At 41.4% G+C, this 27165-nt stretch overlaps 1 protein-coding gene and 1 pseudogene across 7 annotated transcripts in view; one reads left to right on the top strand and one right to left on the bottom strand.

Annotated features, from left to right (window-relative positions):
- The window catches only part of Melk (maternal embryonic leucine zipper kinase), an 80226-nt gene that overhangs the window by 32651 nt on the left and 20410 nt on the right, over positions 1-27165 (top strand). For 6 of the 7 annotated variants that reach the window (XM_029570744.1, XM_029570749.1, XM_029570746.1 and 3 more), the window contains 4 exons: positions 6103-6171; positions 7587-7685; positions 15992-16078; positions 23871-23990. In XM_029570744.1, the coding sequence (XP_029426604.1) occupies positions 6103-6171; positions 7587-7685; positions 15992-16078; positions 23871-23990 (375 nt within the window). The remainder of the gene's footprint in view (positions 1-6102; positions 6172-7586; positions 7686-15991; positions 16079-23870; positions 23991-27165) is intronic. The other variant, XM_029570748.1, reaches the window with a different exon arrangement.
- LOC103745724 lies at positions 1896-2352 on the bottom strand (annotated as a pseudogene).

Here is a 27165-nt window from a genome sequence, read left to right as displayed (position 1 = left end):
TCTGTTAAAAAGTACCTCATGCTGGGTGTAGTGGCTCCTGTATCTGTGGAGTATTCCTGCTTTTAGTTAAAAGTACATTTGAGGCGGGGCGTAGTGGTGCACGCCTTTAATCCCAGCACTCAGAAGGCAGAGACAGGCAGATCTCTGAGTTTAAGGCCAGCCTGGTCTACATAGTAAGTTCCAGGACAGCTGGGGCTACAGGGAGACCCTGTCTCAAAAAGCCAAAAAAAAAAAAAAAAAAAAAGAAGTACTTCTGGATGTTTCTGAATTTAAAGGCATAGCATTTCTTATACCTTGGTAGCTCTGAGCCTGTGTCAGCATGCCTGGGAAAGGCTAGAACATGGTTACCAGACTTCTCTTTGGGGTGGGTGAGACTCCTGATAGCAGCAGTGTGAGGTCAAACCTCACTGATGCTGTACAAGTTTCTCAGGGCTGCTGTTGCAAAGTACTCCAAAGTGGTGGTTCAACATGACTGAAATTTACTCTTGCACAGTTGGGGGGTGGGGCACCAGCTACAGAGGCTATTAGGGAGGAAGCAGGACAAAACTCTGCAAGCAGCCAGCATGGAAGAAGGCCCCAGAGTGCATGGAGGTCCTGGCTAGTAGGTGAAGTATGACAGGGGGCACTTCAGGAGGGTCCGTTGACTAAGGCTGGTCTCTCCCTCTATGGGATCATATGGGATCTCTCTATAGGATCAGCTTGCAAGAGCAAGCTGAAACATATGAGAGACCAAGCAGGTGGGCAATTTGTGGAGAATGAGAACAAGTCCAGTTCCTAGGGGTAGAATCATGGGACGCCTTGGTCTCAGGAACAAGGAAAAGCCAGCTATGAGAGGGAGTCAACTAGGTCAGGGCCAGTACCACAGTACTGCAGCTTACTGGAGAGCTGCCCACAGCGTCTAAAAGTCCCTCCTTCGGATAAGCACAGTGCCCAGGTTGCACTGAACCTCATATTGGGGTTCAGATAGCTATAGAGGAAAGTTACTAAGGAGAAATGATGCCCCCCTAAGGGCTTTATCACTATGGTTCAGGTCAGACTTAGTTTCTGACTCTGGCAAGCACTAAGGCCCCCTAACAAAGTAGAAATCAGAATGGCCCCTCTGTGTCACGTTGAGAGCGGCAGAGAAATAAATGAATGAATCTACAGCACCTGTAAATAAAAGCAGTCCTGCTTCCTAGGCGATGCTCTGTAGACCAGAATATTTTTCAGAGGTTGAGTTGTTTTGCTGCCTATACCATTTTTAAGTTATTGCTTGATTAGATGCAATTAGTTCTTTGGAACTCTGGTTACTTTATTTTCTTTAAATAGGGAGCACTAGGCAAATAGTTCAGTGTATATTCTTGGCCCCTTTGTCAAATATCAGATGGCTGAAGTCATATTTACTCATATTGGGGTTTTAAATTTTGTTCCATTGATCTATAGGTTTATTTTTGTGCCAGTACCATGTTGTTTTTTTTTTGGAACTCTGGTTACTTTATTTTTTTTTAAATAGGGAGTACTAGGCAAATAGTTTATTAAATAGGGAGCACTAGGCAAATAGTTTATTAAATAGGGAGCACTAGGCAAATAGTTTATTAAATAGGGAGCACTAGGCAAATAGTTTATTAAATAGGGAGCACTAGGCAAATAGTTTATTCAAACATCCACTTCCTTACTGGAAGTGGGCAAAGCAGGAAAGGCATAAGCATTTTTTTTCCTCCCTAACTTCCATTACATCGAAAGAACAAAGTGGGGATAACATGTCACTTAAGATAGTTCAGCACATCAGTTTTGAAAGAAGTGACCTTAGTTAACAAATTAGTCTGCCTCAACAAATTACAATCAAGATAGTGAAAACTTTCCTTGTGGTCTGTGGCCAGATTCCAAACTTGTTAGGACAATCTTCAGAAAGACAGGAATGTAGAATGTTGAGTTCACTTTAGATATCATTGATGTCCTCATCATCATCTCCAATGTCTTCAAACTGAATTTCATCATCATCTCCAGGACCAAATGTATCAGTTTCATTGATTTTAGCATGTTCTGGAAGCTCGCCATACGCCTTAAGACTTCTAGCTTCATCTGCATTGTATTTTAGAATTACATCGGCTTTGTTATCTTGGTAATCTCAGAGGCCAACCAATATGATGTCTGAGGTATTTATCCAAACCTTTTTTCTCAATTTTCCTCTAATGTGGCATAACCTCTTTACACCATCAAAACAGGTTGCTTCTAGCCGTCCATTTCCCAACATTTTGATTACCTGAGCATATTCTTGCCCATCTTCTTGAACACCAGCTCTCGCTTTTCAGATTCATTCTCATTCTTACCTCTACGTCTATTTTTATCCCCTTTACCTTTATTCTTGGGCATGGCGGCAAAGACCGGCTGGAGGCATCAGGGACGGCTGCGGCTCTGATGGACGACGCTGTGGAGAGCGCGGGAAGAAGTCGGAGCATGGTCGGGAGAGGTTGGCCACAGGTTGCTTCCGAGAGCCTCCTGCACCCATGTTCGGCTACGGCAAATGGCATCCCTGGTTACCTTTTTAACGTGGAAATCCAGCCTACTCTACATTCCTCTGACTTTGAATGACCCACAGTTTGTCTCTGATTTGTAAGCTGGACTGATTCCTATAAGAATCGTATCTTAGTTCGTAAAAGCAGAGGATCCCCCCCACCCAGTGCTGGCCGTAGTGGATGGGTTTTCTAGTATCCTTCAGTTACAGCTGGCTGTGTTTTCTTTCTGGTGCTTGTCTTTATCTCCTTGGACTTATGTTTCTAACTCAGAATCCTTTGCATGTGTCTGTCATTAGTTTGAGGGCCTTCTGGAGTTTGCCATGGACTAATTGTTTATGTCTCAGTTATATTAACAGTTCTGTGACAAATGCTCCCATTCTTACATTTTTATTTTTTGGTCTTTTTGAGACAGGGTCTCCCGTAGCCTCAGCTATCCTGGAACTTGCTATGTAGACCAGGCTGGCCTTGAACTCACAGAGATCTGCCTGCCTCTGCCTCCCGAGTACTGGGATTAAAGGCGTCTGCCACTACCCAGCTCCATTCTTACATTTTTGTATACCAAATGATTTGCTTGGAATAAATTGCTGAAAGTGAAGTTATTGGATCAAAGATAAGCAAATTTTAATGCTTTCAATACATAGTTACAAGTAATTCTTCAGAAAAATTTATACTTTCTAGTAGAATATGTAAGTACTCCTGATTCTGGACTCTCTAATAATAGTGTGTTTGTGTACGTATTTAAAGTCTATCAGCTTGATATGTGCTTCTAGTCCCAGCCACTTGGGGGGCTGAGGCAGAAGGATAACCTGAGCCCAGACTAGTCTTGGAAATACAATGATATCTATGTCAGCAAAACAAAACAAAAAATAAAAATTTGTTAGTGTATAACAAGTAATATCTGCTTTTTTGGGGGGGGAGCGGGCAGGATCTCCTTGTCTATTTATTTATTACTTATTTATTGTGTGTGCATGCACACAAGTGTACATGTGGAGGTCAGAGGATGACTTTGGGAGCTGGTTCTGGCCTTCCACCTTGTTGAGGTAAGGCCTGTTTTGTTTCTGCCACTGTGCTTTGTGCTTCAGGCTAGCTGACAGCTGGCATGCTAGCTTCCAGGTGATTCTCCTGTCTCCACTTCCCATCTCACTGTAGGAGTACTGGTGTTTCAGCTGCGCTACCACATTTGGCTTTTTTTTTTTTTTTTTTTTAAGTGTGGACTCCTGGGGTTGAACTCTGGTTGTCAGCTTTTGTAGCTAGTGTCTTTACAGAGCCATCTCGCTAAGCCTGTTTGTTTTTTGAGACAGGGTCTCATGAGTCCAGGCTGGCCTTGAACCTGTACCAACTGAATCATATCCCCAGCTCTATTTGACTTATATTGTTAGATTAGTTGAACATAATTCATGTTTATTGGCTATTTAAACATTCTGTCAATATTTTTTGCCCATTTTCTTTTAGAATGTGCACTTTTTTAAAATCTTTTCTTATTTTATTCAAAAATATTAATTGAGCAGCTTTTACCTCCCAGGGCCAGACAGTTCTAGGTGAACAAAGTGACAGAAATCCTTAAGGAGCTTATTTGAATGCAGTGAGGCAGAAAATAAATTATAAAACAATGGTGGTGATAGGGACTAGAAACAAATAAGAATGACTCGGGGTAGGGTGCTGTGGTAGAGCTGGGCTGCTGCTGCCATGTAGGTGGAGATCTGAAGAAGACTGAAATGCACTGGGCTGGCACCTAACACGGTCATGACAGGTAGAGGAAGCCATAAGTGCTAAGGCTCAAGGCAAGGCTGCTTTCACTTGTGACTATAGTTTGTCGAGGGAGGAGGAGACATTAGGTGAGTTTAAGAAGTGGGGTGGGCATGAGGAGACACACCACCCTGAGTGAGATGGGAACTACCAGAGAGCTTTGAGTAGTGAGGTCATGTGACGACACAGTATTTTAAAAGAACATTTGTGATTGAGAGAAGACTAGACTTCAGGGGATTGCAGTGAACCTGGAAGGCCAGTTAACAGTAGCCTCTTTCAATATACCACACGAGGCATGCCAGAGGCTTAGATAGGGCAACTAGGATGGGGGTTGTGACAAGTGATTCTGGGTATTTTTGAGCACAGACACCCAAGAGATACTGATAATTGAATGTGGGTATGAAAGAGTAGTTACTATTGACTCCAAGGTTTCTGGCCTGATCAGTTGGTAGGATGCTTTTGCCATTTACTAGATGAGAGGAGTAAGAACAGGTTTGGATTTGTGAGACCTTTTTATGTGATTAAGTATATTAATCTTTCGTTTATACAGAAAAGACTTTTTCCCAATTTTTTGTTAATCTTGTTAGTGTTTTGCTGTTCAGAAATGTCCAATGTTTATTTTGTCATGTGTTAGTCTTACAGGTTTTGGTTTCGCTGTCATGCCTAGAAAGATTCTAAAAACAATTTCCTCTGCTTTTCCCCTTTCTTTAGGTACTCTTAGGATTTTGTATTTGCATTTAATTTGAGTGAAGTTAATTTTGGTGCATACTATGAATTACAGTTCAGCTTTAATTTTTCCTCAGATAATTATCTTGTTATCTTAGCATCATTAAACAATTTACTCTCTGCTGTGAGGAATCATTGTATCATTTCTTTGGAATTGGGAAAGAGGGTATATGTGACAGGTTATAAGATGGTATACGGACTTGTATTAAGGGTTAGCAACCTCCTGGTCTTTGGTTGATGTTACAGTAGCCATAATTTCTCAGCAAACCAGGTTGTAAACATTTCTCTCCTGAGTCTCTTTCATTCCCTCAAAAAATATGTGCTTTAGAAAATGTTTTTTGAGGGCTGGTGAGATGACTCTGGGTAAACACTTGCCTCAAAAGCCTGATGACCTGAGTTCAATCCCCAGAACGCATGTAAAGATAAAAGGAGGGAACCAACTCCACAAAAGTATTCTCTGATCTACATTCATGCATGCATGCACACAAACACGCACGCCATGGCATGCATGTACCCACATTCACATGCACACATTCACACCATAGTAATAAAGCTTAAAAAAAAAAAAAGGCTTTTGTTAGTTTGTCTTGATGATTGAAAGCTCTGCCCTAGAGCTCATGTGACTTGTTCTACACTCCCCACCAAATATGGGTCAGACCCAGGGCCCTGTGCTTGCTATGCAAGCATTCTACTACCGAGCTAAATCTCCAACCCCCTGTGACCTGTTTATAACCACAGCATCTTTCTACCAAATACATTTTTTCTGTTGCTTTATTGTGTCAACTGATAATTCCTCTGAGATTATAAACTCCGATTTGCTTTGGAAATAGGGAACAAGTAGACTTTTACTTGCTGTCCGTGTACTCGCATTAAGGATTCGCGAGCCCTGTGACAGTTACATTTTCCACTGTTCTCTCAGCACTGTAGTCTTTTTCTAATATGTGATCATTTAGAGGTGATGATAGTATTTAATTTACTGAATTTTTTTTGGAAATGGCTGTTCTTACTGACAGTGTTTCCTGAATCATGTAGCTGGGTGGGGTATTGAGGGTTGGAAGCAAACCTCTAGTATATTAGAATTTTAGCAAGGCTGGTTCAACCTAAATCTCTTCAATGTTTTCTTTGCTTTTTGTAGAGAGGGAAATACGACGTTCCTAAGTGGCTCTCTCCCAGTAGCATTCTGCTTCTTCAACAGATGCTCCAGGTAAAGTTCATTATTTTTAAGTAGCAGAAGTCCTTTGTAATTGTTTGTTCCAACTTGTAAGATATCTGTGGGACTGCTGCATTCATCATTATCTGTTAGCTTAAACGGCCTTCCATTCATCATGCATCTCACAGATGTCCTCTGTGAGAACCTGTTAATTATGTTGTAAACCCAAGTGTTTTAGACCTCAAATTTCTTTGATGATGTGGATTTTCTTACTTTTTCTTGATCATTATCTATTTTTTCTAAGTTGTTCTTGCTCTACTGTTTTCCATCTTCTTGTTTCTATTCCTGCACATTAGGTATATAGGGGGTATGGAATATATGCTTGAATGAGCTGATACGTAGTCTAATGGGCCCTGTGATCTCGTGCAGTGCTTCTCAAACTTTACTGTATGCCAGAATTGCCAGATGGGTTTGTTGAAACACAACTTGCTGGACCTTATCCCTAAAGTGCCTGATCCAATAGATCTGGAGCAGGACTAAGTGTTTGAATTTCCAAAAGGCTCCCAGATGGTGCTGATGCTGATGGTGCTGGGATCACTTTGAGAATGGCTCATGTAAGGGAATGAAGGTGAAAGGCGGAGTGCTGAAGTCTAGGTGTTCACTCTATTCATCAGTCTGTGGGCCTGCTTCCTAAACTCTTTTGATCTGTAAAATGAAGTGGGGGTGTCTGAGCCCACCTCACTGCTCTTTAGTGTTTTCTGGATACAGTGAGATTGGTAGGAAATACTTTGTAAATACAAGTATCTTATTAGTGCATTATTTTATTCACTATGTACCCAGAATATCTTCCAGTTTTACTATCAATTAAGCCATCTCTTCCTTTAATTCAAAATGTACCTCAGGCTCACCCACCTTGATTAAGTAGGGCCAGATCACCAAATCTCCACAGTGAGATTGGAGAATGCCTTGCTCTTTTTTTTGGACCTCCAAAACTTAATCTTTGTTGATTACTTTTCTCTCCTCACATTTGAACATCACAAATGGAAAAGAAAGGCGTGCCTTTCAACTTGTTCTGTGTGACTGTAGGCTCATCAGAGGTAGAGATTGCATATTCAGTATGACTGCTCTGCATTGAGCCTGCTTGAACATTAAATTGGTGAATATTTCCTGTGAATAGGTTTTCCAGCAAAAAGATTATTACATCATACAATAGATTGACTCAACTTCATGAATAATGTCCATACCAATGCAGTTCATGTTTGTTAAACATTTATCTTCTGGTCTGTGTTGGTTGCTATAGTTTTCTTGCCTCTATCGCCTTTTGAAAAGAATTTATTCCAAGGCCATTTAAAGGTCTTTGACAATGTTTTTGTGATGCTAAAGTTTACATATGTTCTGGTGCATTTCAAGTTCTCTGAAGGAAAGGCGTTCTGTGTTCTCTGTTTGAAATGTACTTCAATGACCACTAGGTGGACCCAAAGAAACGGATTTCTATGAAAAATCTCTTGAGCCATCCCTGGATCATGCACGATTACAACTGTCCTGTTGAGTGGCAAAGCAAGACTCCTGTAAGTACAATGAAAGCTGGTAAAACTTTATTTTTAGAAGTTTGTGAATTCAGGACCTACAAAGATAGGATATAAATAAGAAAGGAAATATATTTTATAGACTTACTCATCAGACTGGTGTGGGAAGACTTATAACCATATTCTATATTTATCTGTAAATCTCTAGAGCAGTAAGTTGGTTGCTTGACTGAACTTCACATGAGAATCACTTGGAACCTTAAAAACAGTGCCTGGCTGGGCGTGGTGGCACATGTCTACAATTCTAGAACTTGAGAAGCAGACAGATCAGGAGTTCAATACCAGCCTCAGCTACATAAGACCCTGCCCCCAACCTCACCCAAAAGAGAACAATCCCTGCTTCCCATCCCAGAATACTCAGCAAGTATTTTGAAAAGCTCCTGAGTATTTTTTGTGTGAAGTCAAGACTATAAACAGTGTTGGGAGAGTCTTGGAAAAGTTCTCTAACTCTTCTAAACCTATTTATTCATCTGTTAAAATAGAGTAGTAATGAAGTTAAATCAGTTTGCAAACATTTTAGTCTGAAGACACTTGCATCTTTAACATTTGTTGATTAATTCATTAACAGGTAATAGTAATACTGAGTTGAGTGTAGGGCACATGCCTGTAATCCCAGCATTTGAGAAGTTCAGGAAGGAGGTTTGCAAACTCAAGGGCATCCTGGGCTATATACTGAGACTGCTTTAAAACAAAAGAAAAACGTAATAAGCATGTTATAGATCATTTGTAAAGAAAATCCATTTAAAGAATTTGGCAAAGGAGTGGCATGTTGATGTTTTACAAACTTCTGTGGAGTCTGGTAAAATAGTAGATGCCTGTATAACCTCCTTCTGTGTGCAGAAAATGTAGCCTTGCCGGGCATGGTGGCACACGCCTTTAATCCCAGCACTCAGGAGGCAGGGGCAGGTGGATCTCTGTGAGTTCAAGCCCAGCTGGGACTACAGGGAGACGTCTCTAAAAAAAAAAAAAAAAAAAAAAAAAAAAAAAAAATGCAGCCTCATACATACGTAGAGGGAAAAAATTAATAGCCTTTTCAGATATTTTCCAATAATTCTTTTTTTTAAGGGCAATTTTTAAATGATATTTATGTATAGAAAACTTAGCAGTGGACATTTAACCCAGTTTGGTGGCGAGGTCTTTGGCCCTTGCCTTTTCCACCTTGGCAATGTGAACCACAGATTTTGAACCCAGGATGTCACCTCCCCATTGACACCAGATCTCATCATATCTGTTAATTGTAATTGGTCCTGATGGTTTCCACCAGCTTAGCCAGTGTGCCTTTGTCTACCGAGTTGACCTGTGTGACGACCACGGTAGTGCACGTTGTCCTGTGGAGTAGCCATCACAGCCTGGCCTTCCCCATGATGATGCAGTAGGGGACCCCCATCCATCTATCTTGTGACACAGGGCAGGCAGGAAGACCACCAGCTTGATGGGGTCTATGTCATGTGCGATCACCACTAGCTGAGTCTTCTTGTTCTCCACCAAGGTGGTGACGGTGGTGCTTGCAGGACGGGGGTCTCTTGGTGGGGATGTCTCCTTTGCCACCTTGTTAGCTCAGGCCAGCAGCCTCTACTGCTTCTGCTTTGTCTCTGGCCAGTACTTATTGGGAGCCTGAGCAGCTAGGTAGTTGTTTGAAGGACCAGGGCCTGAGTGAACTGGTTGATCGTGGCGGGGGACGGATCCGGCAGCCCTTTGTCGATGCAGCCGGATGTATTGGGGCCATTTGATAAAAGCAGGTGAGGTCTCTTTGGGGCTGGATGTCCTGTCCAGTGCCAAAGTTTTAGGCCTTTTCTCAAACAGAGAATTCACCACCTTCTTGGCCTCCTGCTTTTTCATGACTGCAGGGGCCAGGGTCACCTTCTTCCCCTTGACCTTCTTTCCTTTCAGCATCTTTCTCTGTTGGAGGAGAGCTCTGATAATTCTTTAAAGTGTGGTAGTTTCTCAAAGATTAGTTGCAGGTAGAATCCGAAGCCAATCAGTAAGCACTTTGGACTCTACTCCATAAAACCCACTAATCTGTTCATGGGCTTTTCTCCACATGTTACCTCATGTACTGGTCATTTAGAAAATATCTGTGCACTGAGTTGTACAGCTCTTCCAAAAGCAAATACATTTCCTGACAGAAATATGAAAGAATCTCATTCTTTACCATCACTACTGATCTCGTCAGATAGAACTTTCTAAGAATTGGAAAGCTATCCATCTCCTGCTGGCAGATACACATTTTCTAAAATTTTAATTTTTATTTGAAATATAAAATTGTATTGTTGGCAATAAATACTGTCACTTAATTTCCTTAACGTGACATCTTTAAAACATTTTTTCCCCAAATATCCAAATCTGAATACATAGTTTGTTAGCGTTCTTTCCAGTAAAATGGTATACAATGAATAAAATGTCTAGTTGTACCTGTATGTCCTCACAGACTCTGTCCTCAGACAGCCCCTGTACTTTTGGACTCTTCCATTTTATCACACAGAATACTAAAAACACATGTACTCAAGGTCACAGTTTAACAAAATTCATACTTCAAAGTTGCTTCATCAAAGATTTAGTGGAAGCCAAAAACTGGGTTGTCTTTGGAACTGTGAGTACATGACAAAATATACTGACTCAGAACAGTGGGATTTGGGCAGAAGTGCCAGTTTTATTCATTTTTGTTTTTATATTGTCGGTTCAAATGTCAGCAGTGTGAGAATGAAAAATGTTATAAAACCAGTGTTGACCCTGGAGACCCTCAGGAGATGGCAGATCACACTGGTCTAATAAACAGGTGAATAGACTGAAACACAAAGTGCTATTCTTCCTACCTTAATGTTTGAAAATACTTTGTATGTTTGTGTTTGTGTAGGTGTGTGTGTGTGTGTGTGTGTGTGTGTGTGTGTGTGTGTGTAGGCCAGAAGACAACCTTATTGTTCTTCAGGATTGCTGTCCACCTTGGTTTTGTTCTTTTGGGGCAGGCCTGGTGCTTGCTGAGTAGGCAAGGCTAACTGGCTGGTGAGCCCAGGGGTCTACCTGTCTCTGCCTCCCTGTACCGGGATTACAAGTACATATCACCATGACAAACTTTTTCTTTTACGTGGATTCTAAGGCTTGTACTCAGTACTTTACTGACTGAGCTGTCTCTACAGCCCTGAAAATACTTTTTAAAGACAAGTGGCAAGTTGGGCATGGTGGTACACATCTCTAATCCCGGGATTTGGGAGTTAGAGGCAAGGGGATCAAGAGTTCTTGTTATCCTTGGCTTACATATTGAGTTAGCCAGCCTGAGCTACATGAGACTCTGCTTAATCAAACAAAAGCAAAACCTAAGAGAAATAAATAAAACAAATGGCAATTTGAACATGGTAAAAATGTGAATATTACTAAAGGCATGAATACTTTGTGTATCAGTTAACTCTTGCCACATAAAAAGACTGCCCTGAAGTCTAGTGACTTAAAAGAATGCTGATTTACAATTTTGTGAACTAGCAATTTTGGCTGGTTTTAGCTGGGCAGTTCATACAGGAATCTTGCTTGGGTTTAATCTTGTGTCTGTTGTGGTCTCTTCATATGATTGGAGCTAACCTGTGTCAGCCTTACTCTTAAGACTAGCTGTTTATGCTTTCTGTTTGCTAGGCCAGGTGTATTCAGGAAGTTGGTCTGGGCTAGTTCAGATGGTGGCTGGACTCCAAAAGAAGGAAGAAAGAGGGCAAACCCTAACACCAAGCAGTTTTCAAGCATGCTTGCATTGTGTTTACTAATGTCTCAGATACCCAAAGCAATCCATGCGCTAAAGTCCAGAACCACTTTGGAAGGTGTACCCTTCAACATCAGAGCAATTTGTATTCCCCATTGCATATGAGGAAACTGAGACGAAAAATACTGAAGAGATAGATTGAGGGAGAAGAATGGCATTGCTTTACATTGGTTTAATAGAAGATACATGGATATTTATCTGGCCCCAGCCCTGTATGGGGATGAGACAGGAGGATCACTGATGCTTGCTGACTGCCAATCTGGCTCCAGGTTCAGTGAGAGATCCTGTCTCAAAAGAACAAGATGGAGAGTGACAGAGCAAGACACCTGGCAGTCTCCTCTGGCCTCTGCATGCTCACAGATGCGTGCACCCGCGTACACACATGCACATGCAGTACACACACATGTGCACACATGAAAATGCCAGCTCATATTCAAGAGGAGTGTTTTAATAGCCTCTGCAGATAACTGAGGCTATTCCCTACTTCTGCAATGGAGTGTGATAGGCACATAAATCAGAATAACTTGGAGATGTGTTTCAGACATGCCACAGTGTAGACTAATTAGGTGTTTGCTTTCTGGAATAATCAGATCAGTGCATACAGGTACTTTCCCCAGTGGTTTACTACTCTTAGAAAAGTAGGTTTAACTTGCTTCAAGCCTCTACTCTTCTCTGTTAGGGCCTCTACTTAAGCCTTCAAGCCTCTACCCTTTGTTAGGACCACTAGCCATTGTTGGGGCCACACAGCGTGAACTAAAATCCCTCCTGGTTCTCCTTTGATGGTCAACTCCTATGCTTCTCTTCATTCTCCTTGGCCCTTCGTGATGTGATCAATATGTGTTGAGTAAATGCAGCTCAGTTCTAGTGATTTTTAATGCTGAGAGTCCACGAGCTGTGCAAGTGTCCGAGCAGTGCAACAGCAGGAGGACCAGGGGAACTGCCATCCTCCACTTGTGAGATTGAGAGTGGGTGGTACAAATGCCTGTGTTCAACCATTGGGGGTCATCGTTTCTCCATGTGTGGAAGGTATTGCATGTCTTTTCAGCCATGATTCTAATAGGCTAACTGCACTACTGTTTGTGGTAGAACAGATACCAAAATGAAGAAAGTCAGCATTGTTCTGTAGGCTTTGTTTTTAAGTCCTTGAACTCATTCAGTCCTCACACTGGCTCTCTGAAGTAGGTGCTGTTATTGTCCCCATTTTGCAGATGTAGCAAATGAGACACAGAATCATTAAGTAACTTGTCCAGAGTCGAGCAACTATTAAATATAGATTAGAGAACCAGAAGTTTAATTCAGACAGAAGGACTGCAGTGTGGAATCAGCCTGCCAGGGTCAACTAGTTCAGGGCTTTGTATCCTGTGTATCTGCAGCCTTTGTGGCACACATTGCTTATCTGGTGTCCACTAGAACAGAGTGATGAATAGGTGGCATCGTGGTGTGGCAGAAAAGCTCTGGGCCTGGAATAAAAAATGCCAGCCTTGGGTAGATAGTATTACTTTTCTTAATCTTCATCTTATCACCCTGGTACAGGATTTTAGTTTCCTGTGCCAGCTCTGGTCTTGTCTTGCCATTTCTAGAGTACTCGACACTGGCTCATTCACCTTCTCGGTCTGCCTTACATGGCTGTTGCAGGGTAAAATGAGTTGTAAACAGAAGAGGTCTAAGGGATTGTTGTCGGTTTTTGAAGTATTACTTTTCTCTTTCAGTAGTGTGTGTTATCAAGAATGAAGTATAAAAATCATTCAGATTTACTTGAATATTTAAGGCATAAATGCCGTAATAATTCTTTGCATGGCCTCCTCATGCCATTTTCATGCACAGCTCTAGTACCAGGGTATTGTATCAAATAGAAGTTATATTCAGTTCCATTTTCTGCCCTAGTGAACAGGAAATGTAGCAGGCACGGATAATCCAAAATAATTGGCTAGTTTGGGGCATGCATTCTTGTCCTTAACCTAACCTGAGTATGTGTAGCTGAGAATCTAGAGCATGTCAAACAAAGTATTGAGCCCTTTGGAAAACAAAGTCTGAAATGAGTGATATTTCTCAGGCCTTGATGTGTTTGTCCCCTGCCCTTCTTATTCCAGTTCAGGAGTCCAGCAGAAAGTGGGGTCCTTCCTTCATACCCTTCTTCTTTTCCTGTGTATATCTTGTGGTAGATGATGCAGGAGAGTATGGGGAAAATAGGCTGTTTTTCTATTTCTTCTTTAAAAAAATTTTAAACTCTGTGTGTTTGTGTACCACAGTTTATGTGTGGCAGCCAGAAGACAACCTTAGGGAGTCAGCTCTCTCCTTCTATTATGTGGGACCTGGGAATTAGTCTCAGGCCATCAGGCTTGGTGGCAAGCACCTTTATCCAGAGTCATCTTGCCAGCCCTGGTTATTATTATTATTTTTTCCCTCTCTTTAAAATAGGGTCTCCCTGAGACCTACACTGGCCTTGAATTTGGTACATAGTTTAGTTTGGCCTTGAACTTTTGATTCTCCTGCCTCAGCCTCCTGATGGCTAGAATTACAGGTGAATGCCACCACACCTGTTCGGACGTGTATCTTGTTTTAGGGAATCACTAGGCTCTGGAGGGTCTCTGTTCTCTTCTTGCTGGAGCAGTGGTATCAGCACAGGAAGGTGCCCAGCTGGGTGTTGAGTGTTTGGGCTTTTGAGATTGAGATCATGCCAAATGGGGACTCTGTAGTTCTGAGAGTCACAAAGGTTAAAGCAACACAATGAAATCACAGTTCTTAGCACTTTAGACTTCCACAGTGCCAATAGTATAAACTTTGTGGTCTCTACTTTCTTTATAACTCTTGAGTTTGTGCTTGTACTAGCCAGCAGTGCAAGTTTGCTCAATCTATTTGACCGCCTATAACAAAATATAAATTGGGTAGCTGTAAGTTCTAGATCAAGGACTATTTGGTGTCTGGGATGACTTACTTTTCTATTTGTAGTTGGTTTCTTCATGTTGTAGTGGAAAGGTAAGGGATGCCTCTGGGGCCCTTTGATCAGGCATTGTTTCCGTTCATGAAGACCAATTCCACTCTTCATCTAATCACTTTCCAAAGTCCCCACCTCCTAACACTGTCATATTAGATTTCCAGTGGTTGGGAACACAAACATTTCAGACCACAGTAGGGTCATTGTCTTTTTCTCTCCTTTAAGTTGGCAGGATAACTTTCTCATGAGCTCGTTGTTACAAGTGTGGCTTACTGAGTGAGGGTGGGTCATGATACTGCTCTGCTTTGTACTAGGCAAACCTCTCCTGCTGTGTCTGATTCCAAGTAGCCCATCCATGAGGGTCACAGTCTGAGGCTTGTGTGATATAAAGAGTGGCAGAATGGTCTGCTAAGTTTTTCATTAAAACGGTCGAGGAAAAGAGAAAACTTGGAGTGGATAATTTGCCGAAACAGGCATGTTTAAATTTCTGAAAGTGTCTTATCAAAGGGGAAATAGAATTATGTATATTAGTAAAATGGTTAACCATTTTATGAGGGCCTTGTCTGTTTAGATGTGTGTTGCATTCGCCATGTGTCACATACATTGCAAGGCATATACTATCTTTCTTTTACAGATGATAAAACTGAGGCTCAGAGAGACATAGTGGCATGCTTTATAAAGTGATGTAATGAAAACCAAAGTCTGTATAATCTCAAGCCCGTTAGCTGTCAGGCCGCACTGACTAGGGTAGTGATCCCATGGAGACTGACTTCAGATGACAGGGAGAAGCTGACTGTCCCAGCTGTTCTGACTTCCCTGAAGAGGACTTGAGGTCAAAAGTGAAACACCATATCCGGGGCTGTTGTGAAGATAATGTCCTACTTTAAAAGTTATATTCCTTGAGATTTTTTCACATTCCATCTTCTGACAGCTTTCCATGCCCAGAATAGGCCATTCCTGCCATTTTGTTCTTAGTAATCCATATTTGGTTTATTTCTGGACCCACGCTTGGTGAGGTCTCACCATGCAGGGGTCTGAGGACTTGGGTAATATCTATCCCTAAGCAGATTGAAATTTGAGTTGGGAGTTGCACTGTATTTAAACATTATGATTTGCTGAATCTTCAGTGTGATATGGTTGTGCAGCATCTGTCACATGCCCATCACAAGGTCTCGGATTGTGCAGACCTAAACATGACCTGAGGCACACCATGCTACATGTCAGAGCCACTCTTTGACCGGTTGTACCAACACAGAAGATGTTCAGTCATGATTTTCAAGACGTGGCTGCTCTTTGATGAAAATGCCGGTGCGGGTCTTATGGTAGGGATTGGGACACAGTCCCTCTGCTGCACAGAAGCACTCTTAACACTTGGTTAGCTCAGCAGTAGAGGATTTGCCTGGCATGAGACCTTGGGTTCTGTGCCTATCACTGCAGAAAACAAAAAGGGAATGTTGATGTGTATCCAAAAGTTTGAGAGATCAAAAGTTTGACAGACTCATGTTCTTTCTACACGTTGCTATTTGATATTTTGAAGTAATTATGCTGATATGCCAAGATTTCAAACTAGTATATTTGTGGATATTGTTTTAATAATTTTTTTTTTTGTAGTTTCTTCACCTTGATGATGATTGTGTCATAGAGCTTTCTGTGTATCACCGTAACAACAGGCAAACAATGGAGGACTTAATTTCTTCGGTAAGAAATTCAACATGAATTTGAGAGTGATATCTTTTGTTTCATTGTCCTTCTATTTTGTTAGTAAATTAAAGATAATACAGCATTTTTCAGATCCACGATGTTATCATGAATGTAAATATTGTGCCTATTTTATATTCATGTATGATTTCAATGTAGCTCTTTCTTTACATCCTCTTTAAACATGAACATTCTGCACTTAGGACATTGATTAGAGAAACATAATTAATAGATAATTGAGAAACAGAGCAAACTGATCCATAGAGAATTGGCAGTTTTGATTTTAAAGTTAGGAAACACAGAAATCTGGTTCTTCCGTAAAATGAAGAAAACAACACACTTGAATTTTTTTTCAGGCAGGATCTTGCCATGTAGCCCAGGTAGGCCTCATAAACTGTCTTTCTTCCTGCCCCACCCACTTCCATCCCCCCAAGGTCTTAGTCATATAGCCCAAGGTGGCCTAGAGCTCACTATGTAATCCAGGCTAGTTGTGTTTTTTTTTTTTTTTTTTTTTTTTTTTTTGGGACAGGGTCCCCCTGTAGCCCCAGCTGTCCTGGGACTCACTATGTAGACCAGGCTGGCCTTGAACTCAGATCCACCTGCCTCTGCCTCCTGAATGCTGGGGTTAAAGACGTGCGCTAGCACGCCTGGCCTTAATTCAGGCTAGTTTTGAATTCATGATCTTCTTGCTTCTGTCTCCATAGTGGTGGAATTACAGGCTTGTTCCACTGCCCAGCTCACACCAGTTTTTATTTTATGTGTATGAGTGTTTTGCTTGCATGTCCATCAGTGTCATGCAGTGCTTGAAGAGGCCAGAGGCCAGAAGAAGGTGTCAACCCCTGGAACTGTTTTTCTTTTTTTCTTTATTTTTTTGGTCTTCTTTTTGTTTGTTTGTTTTTATTTGTTTTTTGACAGGGTCTCCCTAGTCACAGCCCACCTGGAAGTCACGATGTGAACCAGGGTGACCTCAATCTCGAAGAGATCCACCTGCCTCTGCCTCCTGAGGGCTGGGATTATAGGTGCATGCCACCATGCCCAGCATTGGAACTGGTTTTGCATGGTGGTTAACACCATGTGGGTACTGGGACCCAAACCCTGGACCTCTACAAGATCAGCCACTGCTCTTAACTGTTGAGTCACCTCCCCAACCCCCATTGTCAAAGATTTCTAATGTTGGATAGTTTTTGCTCTTTTAGATCCTTAATATCTGGATTAAACCTGTGTTTATTTTCCAGAGTTAGAGGCATTCGCAGCTCTGAGTGGCATTTGCTGTGATAGGTGAAGGCTCACACCTCTCTTTGATCCTGGTTGGGCACTGACTTTTGTCACCTATGATTTGTACTTGTTTTCTCAGTTTTTCCGGTGTGCAAGGTAGAGACCTTAAGCAGTGTTTTTTTTTGTTGTTTTTTTTTTTTGGAACAGAGGTTTACTAAGGCATAGTATTTGCAACAAGAAGGAGAGACAAAGGAATTCTTTTGAATAATGTAATGAGTAGAGACTCTGGAATATGTCTACAATATGTCAAGAATTGGAAATTACTGTAGAACATGACAAAACTATAGTCTTCTAGTGATAAAATTTTGAAATTTCCACTTAAGTAACCCAGAAACTTAATATACTTTTTCTTTGGGATGATCTTTAATAGAAAACTGTTTCAAGTCAGGCTTGATGATTCACACCTGTCATCTTAGCACTAAGGAGGCTAACTGATAGCAGGAGAATTGCTATGGACTAGCCTGAGCCACAGCTTGTGGGATCATCTCAGAAACAGTCGAACTCCAACGGGCACGGTGGTTCACACCTGTGGTTGCAGTACTTGGAGGCTGAGACAGGAGGAGTTCAATGCCAAACTGGGCTGCATTGTTCCAAATAGACCTGGGCTACATTGTGAGATCCCGTCTCAAAAAATGAAAAATCCCAACTCCGGGTTGGTATCTGAGGTTCGTGCTTCACTCAGCCTTCTTAGAGAAGCTTCTTATTGCAGTGGGAGGCCGTTAATGCAGAGCCAGTAACTGCCAGAGTACTGAAGGTAAGTGATGGTGACCCCTGTAAGACTCAGGGGTCATCACAGATGAGGTGATAGAAAGAATGTAAGAGCCAGAAGATGGGGAGAAACAGCAAAAGCTGTCTTCTGCATAGGACATGGCCGTTGCCCTGACCTCACTGCACCTGTGGATACCTGCACAAGACTGGGCCTGTCAATATTTCACAGGGGGGAGCCCGTGAGGCCCCCACCCTCCCCGAGAGTCTATTGGTAGTTAATGGTGGCTAGGCAAAGCGTGTCATTTTCTCCAGTGATGCAACTCACATTCCAGTATTGAACCTCCCACCCATGTTCCTGCAAGCAACTCTAATTAAACGCAGTGGGTTACACACAAAAGTAGGAAGGGGACTTGTTTGGAAGAAGGTTTCATTGGGAGAGGGAGGAGGGTAAGAGAGGAGAATGGGGGTCAAACAATTAAAATTCATTATCTACATATATGAAATTGTTAAAGATAAATCAAATTAAAAAACCCTTTATATTTTAGATAAATGTTATAGACACCTACAAAAGTATAGTGCATGATGGTGGCAATCAATTTCCAGGTACTAATCATCCAGCTTTAATCATTACAGAATCTTGCCAGTTTTAGGGCTGGGGACAGATCTCAGTGTGAACTGCATGCTTAGCATGTTTGAGGCCCTGGTTTCAATCCTTTGTCCCCCCCCCCCCCCCCCCGCCGTACAAATACTAATTTTAACTATATTTCAGTACCTTTTCCTTTTTACCTTTGCCAGCTAGAATACTTTGGAAAATCTCAGACATTATGTCATCTTATTTATGAAAAAATTTGTATGATATCTATAAATGCTTTAAATCTGCATTGTTATTTTCTAGTATTACATCTCTCTAAAGGTCTTCTAAATCATTTTGAAAGATAAACATGACCAACAACTTTGAGATTGCAATGAGAAAAGTAATTGTTTTGTTTTTGTTTTTGTTTTAAAAGGCAGGGACTCCTGTAACTTAAGCTTGCCTCAAACTTGTCAGGTAGCTGAGGATGACCTTGAACTCCTTGTCATCCTCCTTCTACCTCCCAAGTGCTGGGATTACAGGCATGTGCCAGCTTCATAGTTTTTCTTGGTACTCTTTTCTCATTTTTAAAAAAAATATATTTATTTATTGTGTGCATGTGTATGTGTGCATACACATAGAGGATGACTTGCTGGGGTCGCACCTCTGATTATTATTTTGTTCATCTGGGATGTTACCCTAGGAATGAGAACTTTTTCTCAAAGAAGTGCATTCTATAGTTGGGAGTTAAGACATGTTGTTCTATGAATCAGAAGCTGCAAAGAAATTCCCCAGGTAATTCTTATGTATATTCAAGCTTGAGAAGTATTGGTCCAGGCCAGTTCCTAATTAGAGGTGATTTTGCCCTTCAGGGGACATTTGGCAGTGTGAGATATTTTTAATATCTGGGGGTGTCTATGCAGGTGTACTAATGACACTGAGTCACAAGATGCATAGATACTGTTTAACACCCAGTGGGGCATGGAAGGTCCCTTAAGAATTACCCAGTTTAGATGTCATTAGGGCCAAGACTGACGCCCCTCATTGAAAAAGGCTCAGAGAATTCACATTTGTTCTAAATACTTTCCAGTTTGATACAGGACTGGCTCTGTATTTGAGACTGGCCTTGAATTTGGGATCCTCCTACTTCAGCCTCCCAAGTGCTGGAATTAACAGTGTGCCACCATATCCAACCTTTGCTTTCCAATTTGAAGAGCCCTGGGAAAAACCTAAATTTGAGATCAGCTAGGGTCTGTTAAAATTAAGGGAGCTCTGCCTATATTTGGGGGGCTAGTTTGACAGGATACAGATTAGTTCATATGACTCATGCTAGTTTGGTGCAGGCAGAGAAACAACAGGACTCCCAAATATTCAAGCTACATGGAACTTGCACTTTAATATTGCATATGTAAGCATAAAGTTAAAATTTTAATTTTTTAAAATTATTTTTATTGTCTGCATGTATGTAAGTGCACCCGTGTCATGCAGTGCCTGTGGAGGACAGAAGAGGGCATCAGATCCCCTGGAATTAGAGTTACAGATGGTTGTTAGCCACCATGTGGGTGCTGGGAACTAAACCCCGGTCCTCTGCAAGAAGCAGCCAGTGCTCTTAACTGCCGAGCCACCTCTTCAGCCCCTTGTCTGTTTTTTTGAGACAAGGTTTTGTTCTATAACCCAGGCTGGCCTAGAACTCACTATATAGCCCAGGCTGACTTCAAGTTTATAGCAATCCTGCCTCAGACTCCCGAGTTCTGGGATTACAGATGTCGTCTGGTTAACTTTCTATTGCTGTGATAAAAACACTGACTATGGGGATTGGAGAGATGGCTCAGTGGTTAAGAGCACTGACCGCTTTTTTTGCAGAGGACCTGGGTTTGATTCCCAGTACCCACATGGTGGCTAACAAACGTCTGTAACTCCAGTTCCAGGGGAATCCCAGCGCCCTCTTCTGACCTCCACAGGCATTGCATGACATGGGTGCACTTACACACATGTGGGCAATACACTCATACACATTAAATAAAATAGTAAAATATTAACAACAACAACAAAAATCCAAAAAACACTGACCAAAACTAACTTGGGGAGGGAAGGGTTTATTTGGTTTACAGTTCACAACCCATCATTAAGGGAAGCCAAAGCAGGAGCTCAGGGCAGGTACCTGGAGCACAGATCGTAAGAGGAATGCTGCTTACTGGCTTGCTCCCCTGGCCTGTGCTCAGCCTGCTTTCTTATACAATACAGGCCCACCTGCCAGGGGTGGCACCACCCACAGTGGGCTGGGCCTCCCACATCACCCAGCAATCAAGAAAATGCCCCACAGACATGGCCACAGACCAGTCCAATGGAGATAATTCTTCAGTTGAGCTTCCCCTAACCAGGCGTGTGAAGTTGACAGCTACAGCTATCCAACACAGATGTCTACCATCGTGCCTGGCTTCTAAATGCTTTTGTTGTTTTTTTGTTTTTTAAACAACTAAAAAATTTTGTGTGAAGTAGTTAGACTCCCCTATGGCTTATGATTTGAGCAATGGCATCAAGTCCCTCCTGAGATTCCTAATGGTATTCAAGCTGCCAGCCTACTGTTCTTATCGTCCCCCTGTTCTCAGCTGTTTTGAGCAGCTCTGGATTGTGGGAACCGCCAGGCATTGGGAGGGGCACTTCACTTAGAACTGCATGTGCTTAGAACAAGACTCTAATTAAAGACAAAACTGATCTCCCTCCTTCTCCCCTTATAAAGTACCTGTGTACTTTAAGAGAGAATGCCGTGTGTGTTGGGGGTGGGGTAGTAAGCCATTCTCAGTTTTTCTGATCCTAGGGATGAGTAGCTGCTTCTCCTCAGTCCATGTGCCTGTGAACTTAGTATTTAACTGAAGAATTAAAAGTGTTTTTAGGGTCTACGATATGGCTCAGTGGGCAAAGAAACTTGCTACCAAACCTGACCACTGGAACTGAAGAACTGACTCTGTTAAGTAGATGTGCACCATGCCCTCCCTCCCCATAAATAGATATAAAAAAAGTTGATAGTGTTTTTAGTTTTCTAGAAATTGAAGCTTTACTTTTAGACATTTGTTTTCTTTTTTCTTTCTTTTTTTTTTTTTTTTTTGGTCTTTTTGAGACAGGGTCTCCCTGCCCTAGCTGTCCTGGAACTCACTATGTAGACCAGGCTAGCCTTGAACTCACAGAGATCCGCCTGCCTCTGCCTCTCGAGTGCTGGGATTAAAGGCATGCGCCACCACACCTGGCTTTCTTTTTTAAAATATTATTTTTATTTTATGTGTATGTGTGTATTGCCTGCATGTAGTTAAGTGTACCCGTGTTGTGCAATGCCTGCAGAGGACAGAAGAGGCTGTCAGATCCCTTGGGACTGGAGTTATAGACAGTTAGCTGCCATTTGGGTGCTGGGATTCGAACCTGGATCTTCTGCAAGAACAACCAATGTTCTTAACCACTGAGCCATCTCTCTAGCCCCAGACATTTGTTTTCAAAAGAAGCAGTTACCTAAAAATTGCTGGAGGATGGTTTCTACCCAAACCATCAAGACTGTAAATCAAGAAAGAGGAATGCATGGGATCTAGGACAGTAGGGGAAGATTGTAGCATGGAGGTGAAGGGACTTCCTTGACTCACAGAAGCCAGTTGCAGGCAGAGAGTAGAATGTCTCTAGAGAGGGGGGAGGTTGGGTAGCTGATGTACCACAAGCATGTTGGGAGGTAAGTGTGGGATATGTACTCTTTAATTAAATTTTTTTTTGACTTTTAGAATTTTATGCGTATGAGTGTTTTGCATGTATGTAAGTGCACCACATGTGTGTAATGCCCATGGAGGCCAGAAGTGGGCCTTGGATCTCCTGGAACTGGAGTTACACATGGTTGTGAGCTGCCATGTGGGTGCTCTGCAAGAGCAGCCATTGCTTTTAACCACTGAGCCATCTCTCCAGCCCCTTTCTTAATTTTGAACCTCAAGGAACACAAAGTTCTAAAAAGCAAAAGGAGAATGCAAGAATGTCAGGTCTTTCTTTCTCCTGTTCTAGTTTTGCTTTTTTTTTTTTTTTGTCTTTGGCTCTATGTGGTTGAGCTGCTGGGCCATATAGCCAACCAGCATGGCTGTATTGATTATTAAGAAGTTAGAATATTTGTGTATTGATTGGTAAATAACTAATGAATTATCCCCCCTCTTGTCCTGTTACCTTTCTTAGATAGATGCCGTGGCTCCATTTCCCTACTTTTCACAATTTATTTTTTTATTTTGTGGTGCTAGGGATTAACCCAGGGCCTTGCACATGCTAGGCAGTCACTCTCACATTGAACTACTCCCTTACTCCTACATGCCACCGTTACAAAGGTTAATTGATATGGCAGGTGTCCTTAGTACCTCTTGACCCCTATTCTGACTGGTTGTTTCAGGATACCAATTAAATATTTAGAATATTATCTCTACTTAGTTGTAAATACTATTTGCATATTCAAAACACTGTAATTTATGATTTAGCTAAAATTATGATAAAATTATTGTAGTATGATACAAGAAGAAGATGTGTTGGAAAGGAGTTGTAATAGAGTGGAATTCTTAATTTAAAATATTTTATAGCCAGGTGTAGTGGCGCACTCCTTTAATCCCAGCACTCAGGAGGCAGAGGCAGGCAGGTCTCTGTGAGTTCAAGGCCAGCCTGGTCTACATAGGGAGTTCCAGGACAGCTGGGGCTACAGGGAGACCCTGTCTCAAAAGACCAAAAAAAATTTTATTTTTATTTTATGTGTATCAGTGTATTCTCTCTAGATAGGTGTGCCTATGTCATGCAGTGCCTGCAGAGATCAGAAGAGGGTGTCAGATCCCCTGGAACTGGAGTTATGGACACTTATTAACTGCCATGTGGGTGCTGGGAACTGAATGCTGGGCCATCTCAGCAGCTCCTTTATTTTCCATATTAAGAAATCTATAGATAATACCTGAAGCTGAAAAAAACTTAAGACTACAAAAGCAGTTAGTTTAGAAACATGAAACTAATAGCAAAAGAAATAGCTTTTTTTTTCAATATTTTTTTTTTATTTTTTAGAAGAAGCATTTCTTTAGAAGTGGTTAGAAATTCTTGTGAAATGGAAGGTTTAGGTGTGGTGCTGTGATACCTAACATTGTCTTTGTCTTTAATCTCTAGTACATTGAAAAGACAGTAATTCTAAGCCTGACATCTCAAGACTCTCCTTTAATATTCTAAACCACTTGACCTCCTTTCCTTCAGTGGCAGTATGACCACCTCACGGCTACCTATCTTCTGCTGCTGGCCAAGAAGGCTCGGGGAAAACCGGTGCGCTTACAGCCCCCACCTTTCTGCTGTGGACCCACCAGTGCCACCCCAAAGGTACGTGTAGAACCTCCTGTGGGAACACACCTGCTCCTCCTGCCTTGGGCTGCTTGTTCATGAGCAGCTAACACAGGGAAGTTGAATTTCTGGTGTCAAAGAGCCAGAGGTAACACATTTTATAGTCTAAACTTTTGTTTAAATCTACCACTGAGCTTAATCCAGCTGACTTAAACATTTCTTTTGTCTTTTTTTAAAAAAATTGATTCTTTGAGAGTTTCATAAAATGGATTCACCCCCACTTCCCCCCGCCACTCCTCCCAGAGCCACCCCCTTCTTCCCAACTCACTCAACTTTATGTCTTCATTTTTTTTTAAATTTTATTTAGGGGCTGGAGAGATGGCTCAGCAGTTAAGAGCACTGACTGCTCTTGCAGAGGACCCAGGTTCGATTCCCAACACCCACATGGTGGCTACGAACTGTCCTTAGCTTCTCTTTTGACCTCCTCAGGCATTGCACAACACGGTGCGCTTACATACATGCAGGCAATACACTCATATACATAAAATAAAAATAATAAATAAAATATTTTTAAAAAATATTTATTATTTTATCTATTTATTTTTAAATTTTATGTGTATGTGTGTATTGTCTGCGTGTAGGTAAGTGCACCCATGTCGTGCACTGCCGATGGAGGACAGAAGAGGATGTCAGATCCCCTGGACTGGAGTTACAGATAGTTGTTAGCTGCCATGTGGGTGCTGGGATTCAAGCCCCGTCTTCTGCAAGAACAGCCAGTGTTTTTAACTGCTGAGCCATCTCTCCAGTCCTATGTCTTCATCTTTTCCCCATTTAAAACCCATTGAGTCCAGTTTGTGCTGTTCATGCACTCATGGATGTGTGGCTGCCCACTGGAGTGTGGTTGACCTAGCAGGGGCTCTACCCTTTAAGAAACATTTTTGTGTAAAAATGGAGTCTGAACTTGAACTTTTAAAAGTTTGAAATGAATATGGCATTTTAAAAATACCTCCCTTTCCCCTCTTTTTTCTCCACAAAAGCAGATCCTGATTATTACAGAAATAGATTGGCTAAAAGAAATAATAGCATTTACCTATAAACCTATAGATAGGTGTAGTTAACTACCTAAATAGATGGTATAGTTAATCTTTCACATCTTTCCTGTCTCTACTTCAATGTGCTTGGTCTTGCACACACAGGAAGTAAGACCGATAAATACATGATACATCACATTTTATATGATGTATTTTAATATAAGCACTTTGATGTTTATGTTAACATTGGGTTTAGGTTTTTGCAATAGCTATAGCTCATGCAACTTATATGCCTTCCATGAGTGTTGGTTTTAAACAAATTGTGATTCTTTGTCTTTATTTCAGTTTCCTCTGTTGTGAGCATTGAAGAGTGGTGGAGGACTTTATTATTGGAAGCAATGTGTCATTCCTAGATGTTCACACTTCTTTTCTGTTTGATGCTTTATATTTCCTATGGATTAAATATTAAAGAATCGTTACCTTTATTTAGTGTGTGTGCACATGTGTAGGCACGTGTGCCACCATGCACACGTGGAGGTCAGAGGTCAGCTCGTGGAGGTTGATTCTCTCCTTCTACCATGTGGGTTCTCAGGATCAAACTCAGGTCCTCAGGCTTGTCAGCAAGTGCCTTTACCCACTGAGCCATGTCTCTGGCCCCCTCCCTACAGCTTAAAATTTAACTGTCTATTCTTCAGAGGCAAGTCAGGAGAATTACTCTGAATTCCAAGGTTGGCATGGGCCACATAAATGAGTTCAGGCTAGCCTATGTTAAAAAGTGAGATCCTGCCTACAAAACAAACAAACACATATGAACTATTTGAATACTTCATTAGATGAGTATGGAATTTTATAATCTTCCCTCAGATTAATTCAGATTACAATTTAATGACTCTGCTATTAGGACAATATACCTTTGGAGTTGGGGCTATTGATCAGTGGTGGAGTGTTTGCCTAGCACCTGTGAGGCCCTAGGTTTGATCCCTAGTATCTCAAAAAACAAAACAAGGCAACAGAAAGAAAACATATCTTTGTTTTCCTCAGAGACACAGTTGAACCTCTTTATAGAATTCAGTATAACTCAGATGACTGTGAATGAGGTCATTTTTTATTTCTTTAGATATCAAAATTATTTTTTAAAAAGCTAAAATTCTGCTTTTATGATCTCTTATTGAATCACCCTTCCCCAGCTTCCTCTAACTCCTCATTTCGATCTCTCCTTTTGGCTCTTGTAGTCATGTGCTGTCAGACTAAGAGGATCTTAAGTTCCTGCTAAACTTAATCTCTACTTGATCTTTGGACCAAGCTAAGGACTGAGAGTATCAGTGCAAGTGACTGTTGTGTAAAGAAATCTGTAAAGTGAGGGTCCCTCATTCCTAGACAGTGTTCTAGTTTGGTTTTGGAGAGTTTTGTCTGGCTGGTGAATACCCCATGCCCAAGTTCATCTTTTGCCTGTGTGCTCAGTCAATCTTCCTTCTCTGTTAAATTCTTTAAACATTCAAGTTTATTTGGGTCCAGAAGGACATAAAAATATGAGCTTTGCTTTTGACGAGAGTAATTGCAGGAAGGTATTGGATACCTCTATATTTAGAATGATTACTTCACTAAAAATTTTAATTTACACTCCAGTTAAGAGGTTTGGGTCATTTTCCCCAACCATTGGATTTTCTTGTGTCTGGATTGGCATGGTCTCAATGGAGCTGCTTGTGATTTGTAAAGTAGCCAAGTGGAAAATATCTAGGAAGATGTTTACTCTTCCTTTCTATATAATGAACATTTACCTAATAATTTCATTATTTGGGCAGACATATCATTGAATCAACTTTTATAGCAGATAGAGAGACATTTTAATGACTAGAAATGAAATGGAAATCAAATCTCGGGTTCTTTTCTGATCTTTATGCAAATCATTGAGCCTTGAACAAGTTTCATAGTTTCTTTGTCCCATTTTTTTTTGCTTTGATAGGATTGCCTTTTTTCTTTGGAGAGCTATTTATAAGAAGATGAACAGTTCTGATTTACCACTTAATTCATGGTGCTTTCAGTGAAACAGTAATATAGTCTGACTCACCACCAGCATTAGTGCTTTTAGGTTCCATGCTGGATTTGGGAAGCAGATCTATGTAAGTGTGGTGCTGGCTCTTGGAATGGTCATGCTGAGGCAGAACACATGCATTAGTCCGACA

The sequence above is a fragment of the Nannospalax galili genome, unplaced genomic scaffold, assembly GCF_000622305.1.
Source record: "Nannospalax galili isolate Female #2095 unplaced genomic scaffold, S.galili_v1.0 scaffold263, whole genome shotgun sequence".
NCBI lineage: Eukaryota > Metazoa > Chordata > Mammalia > Rodentia > Spalacidae > Nannospalax > Nannospalax galili.
The sequence above is the reverse complement of the archived record's forward strand: the minus strand, read 5'-3'. Positions and strand labels throughout refer to the sequence as shown.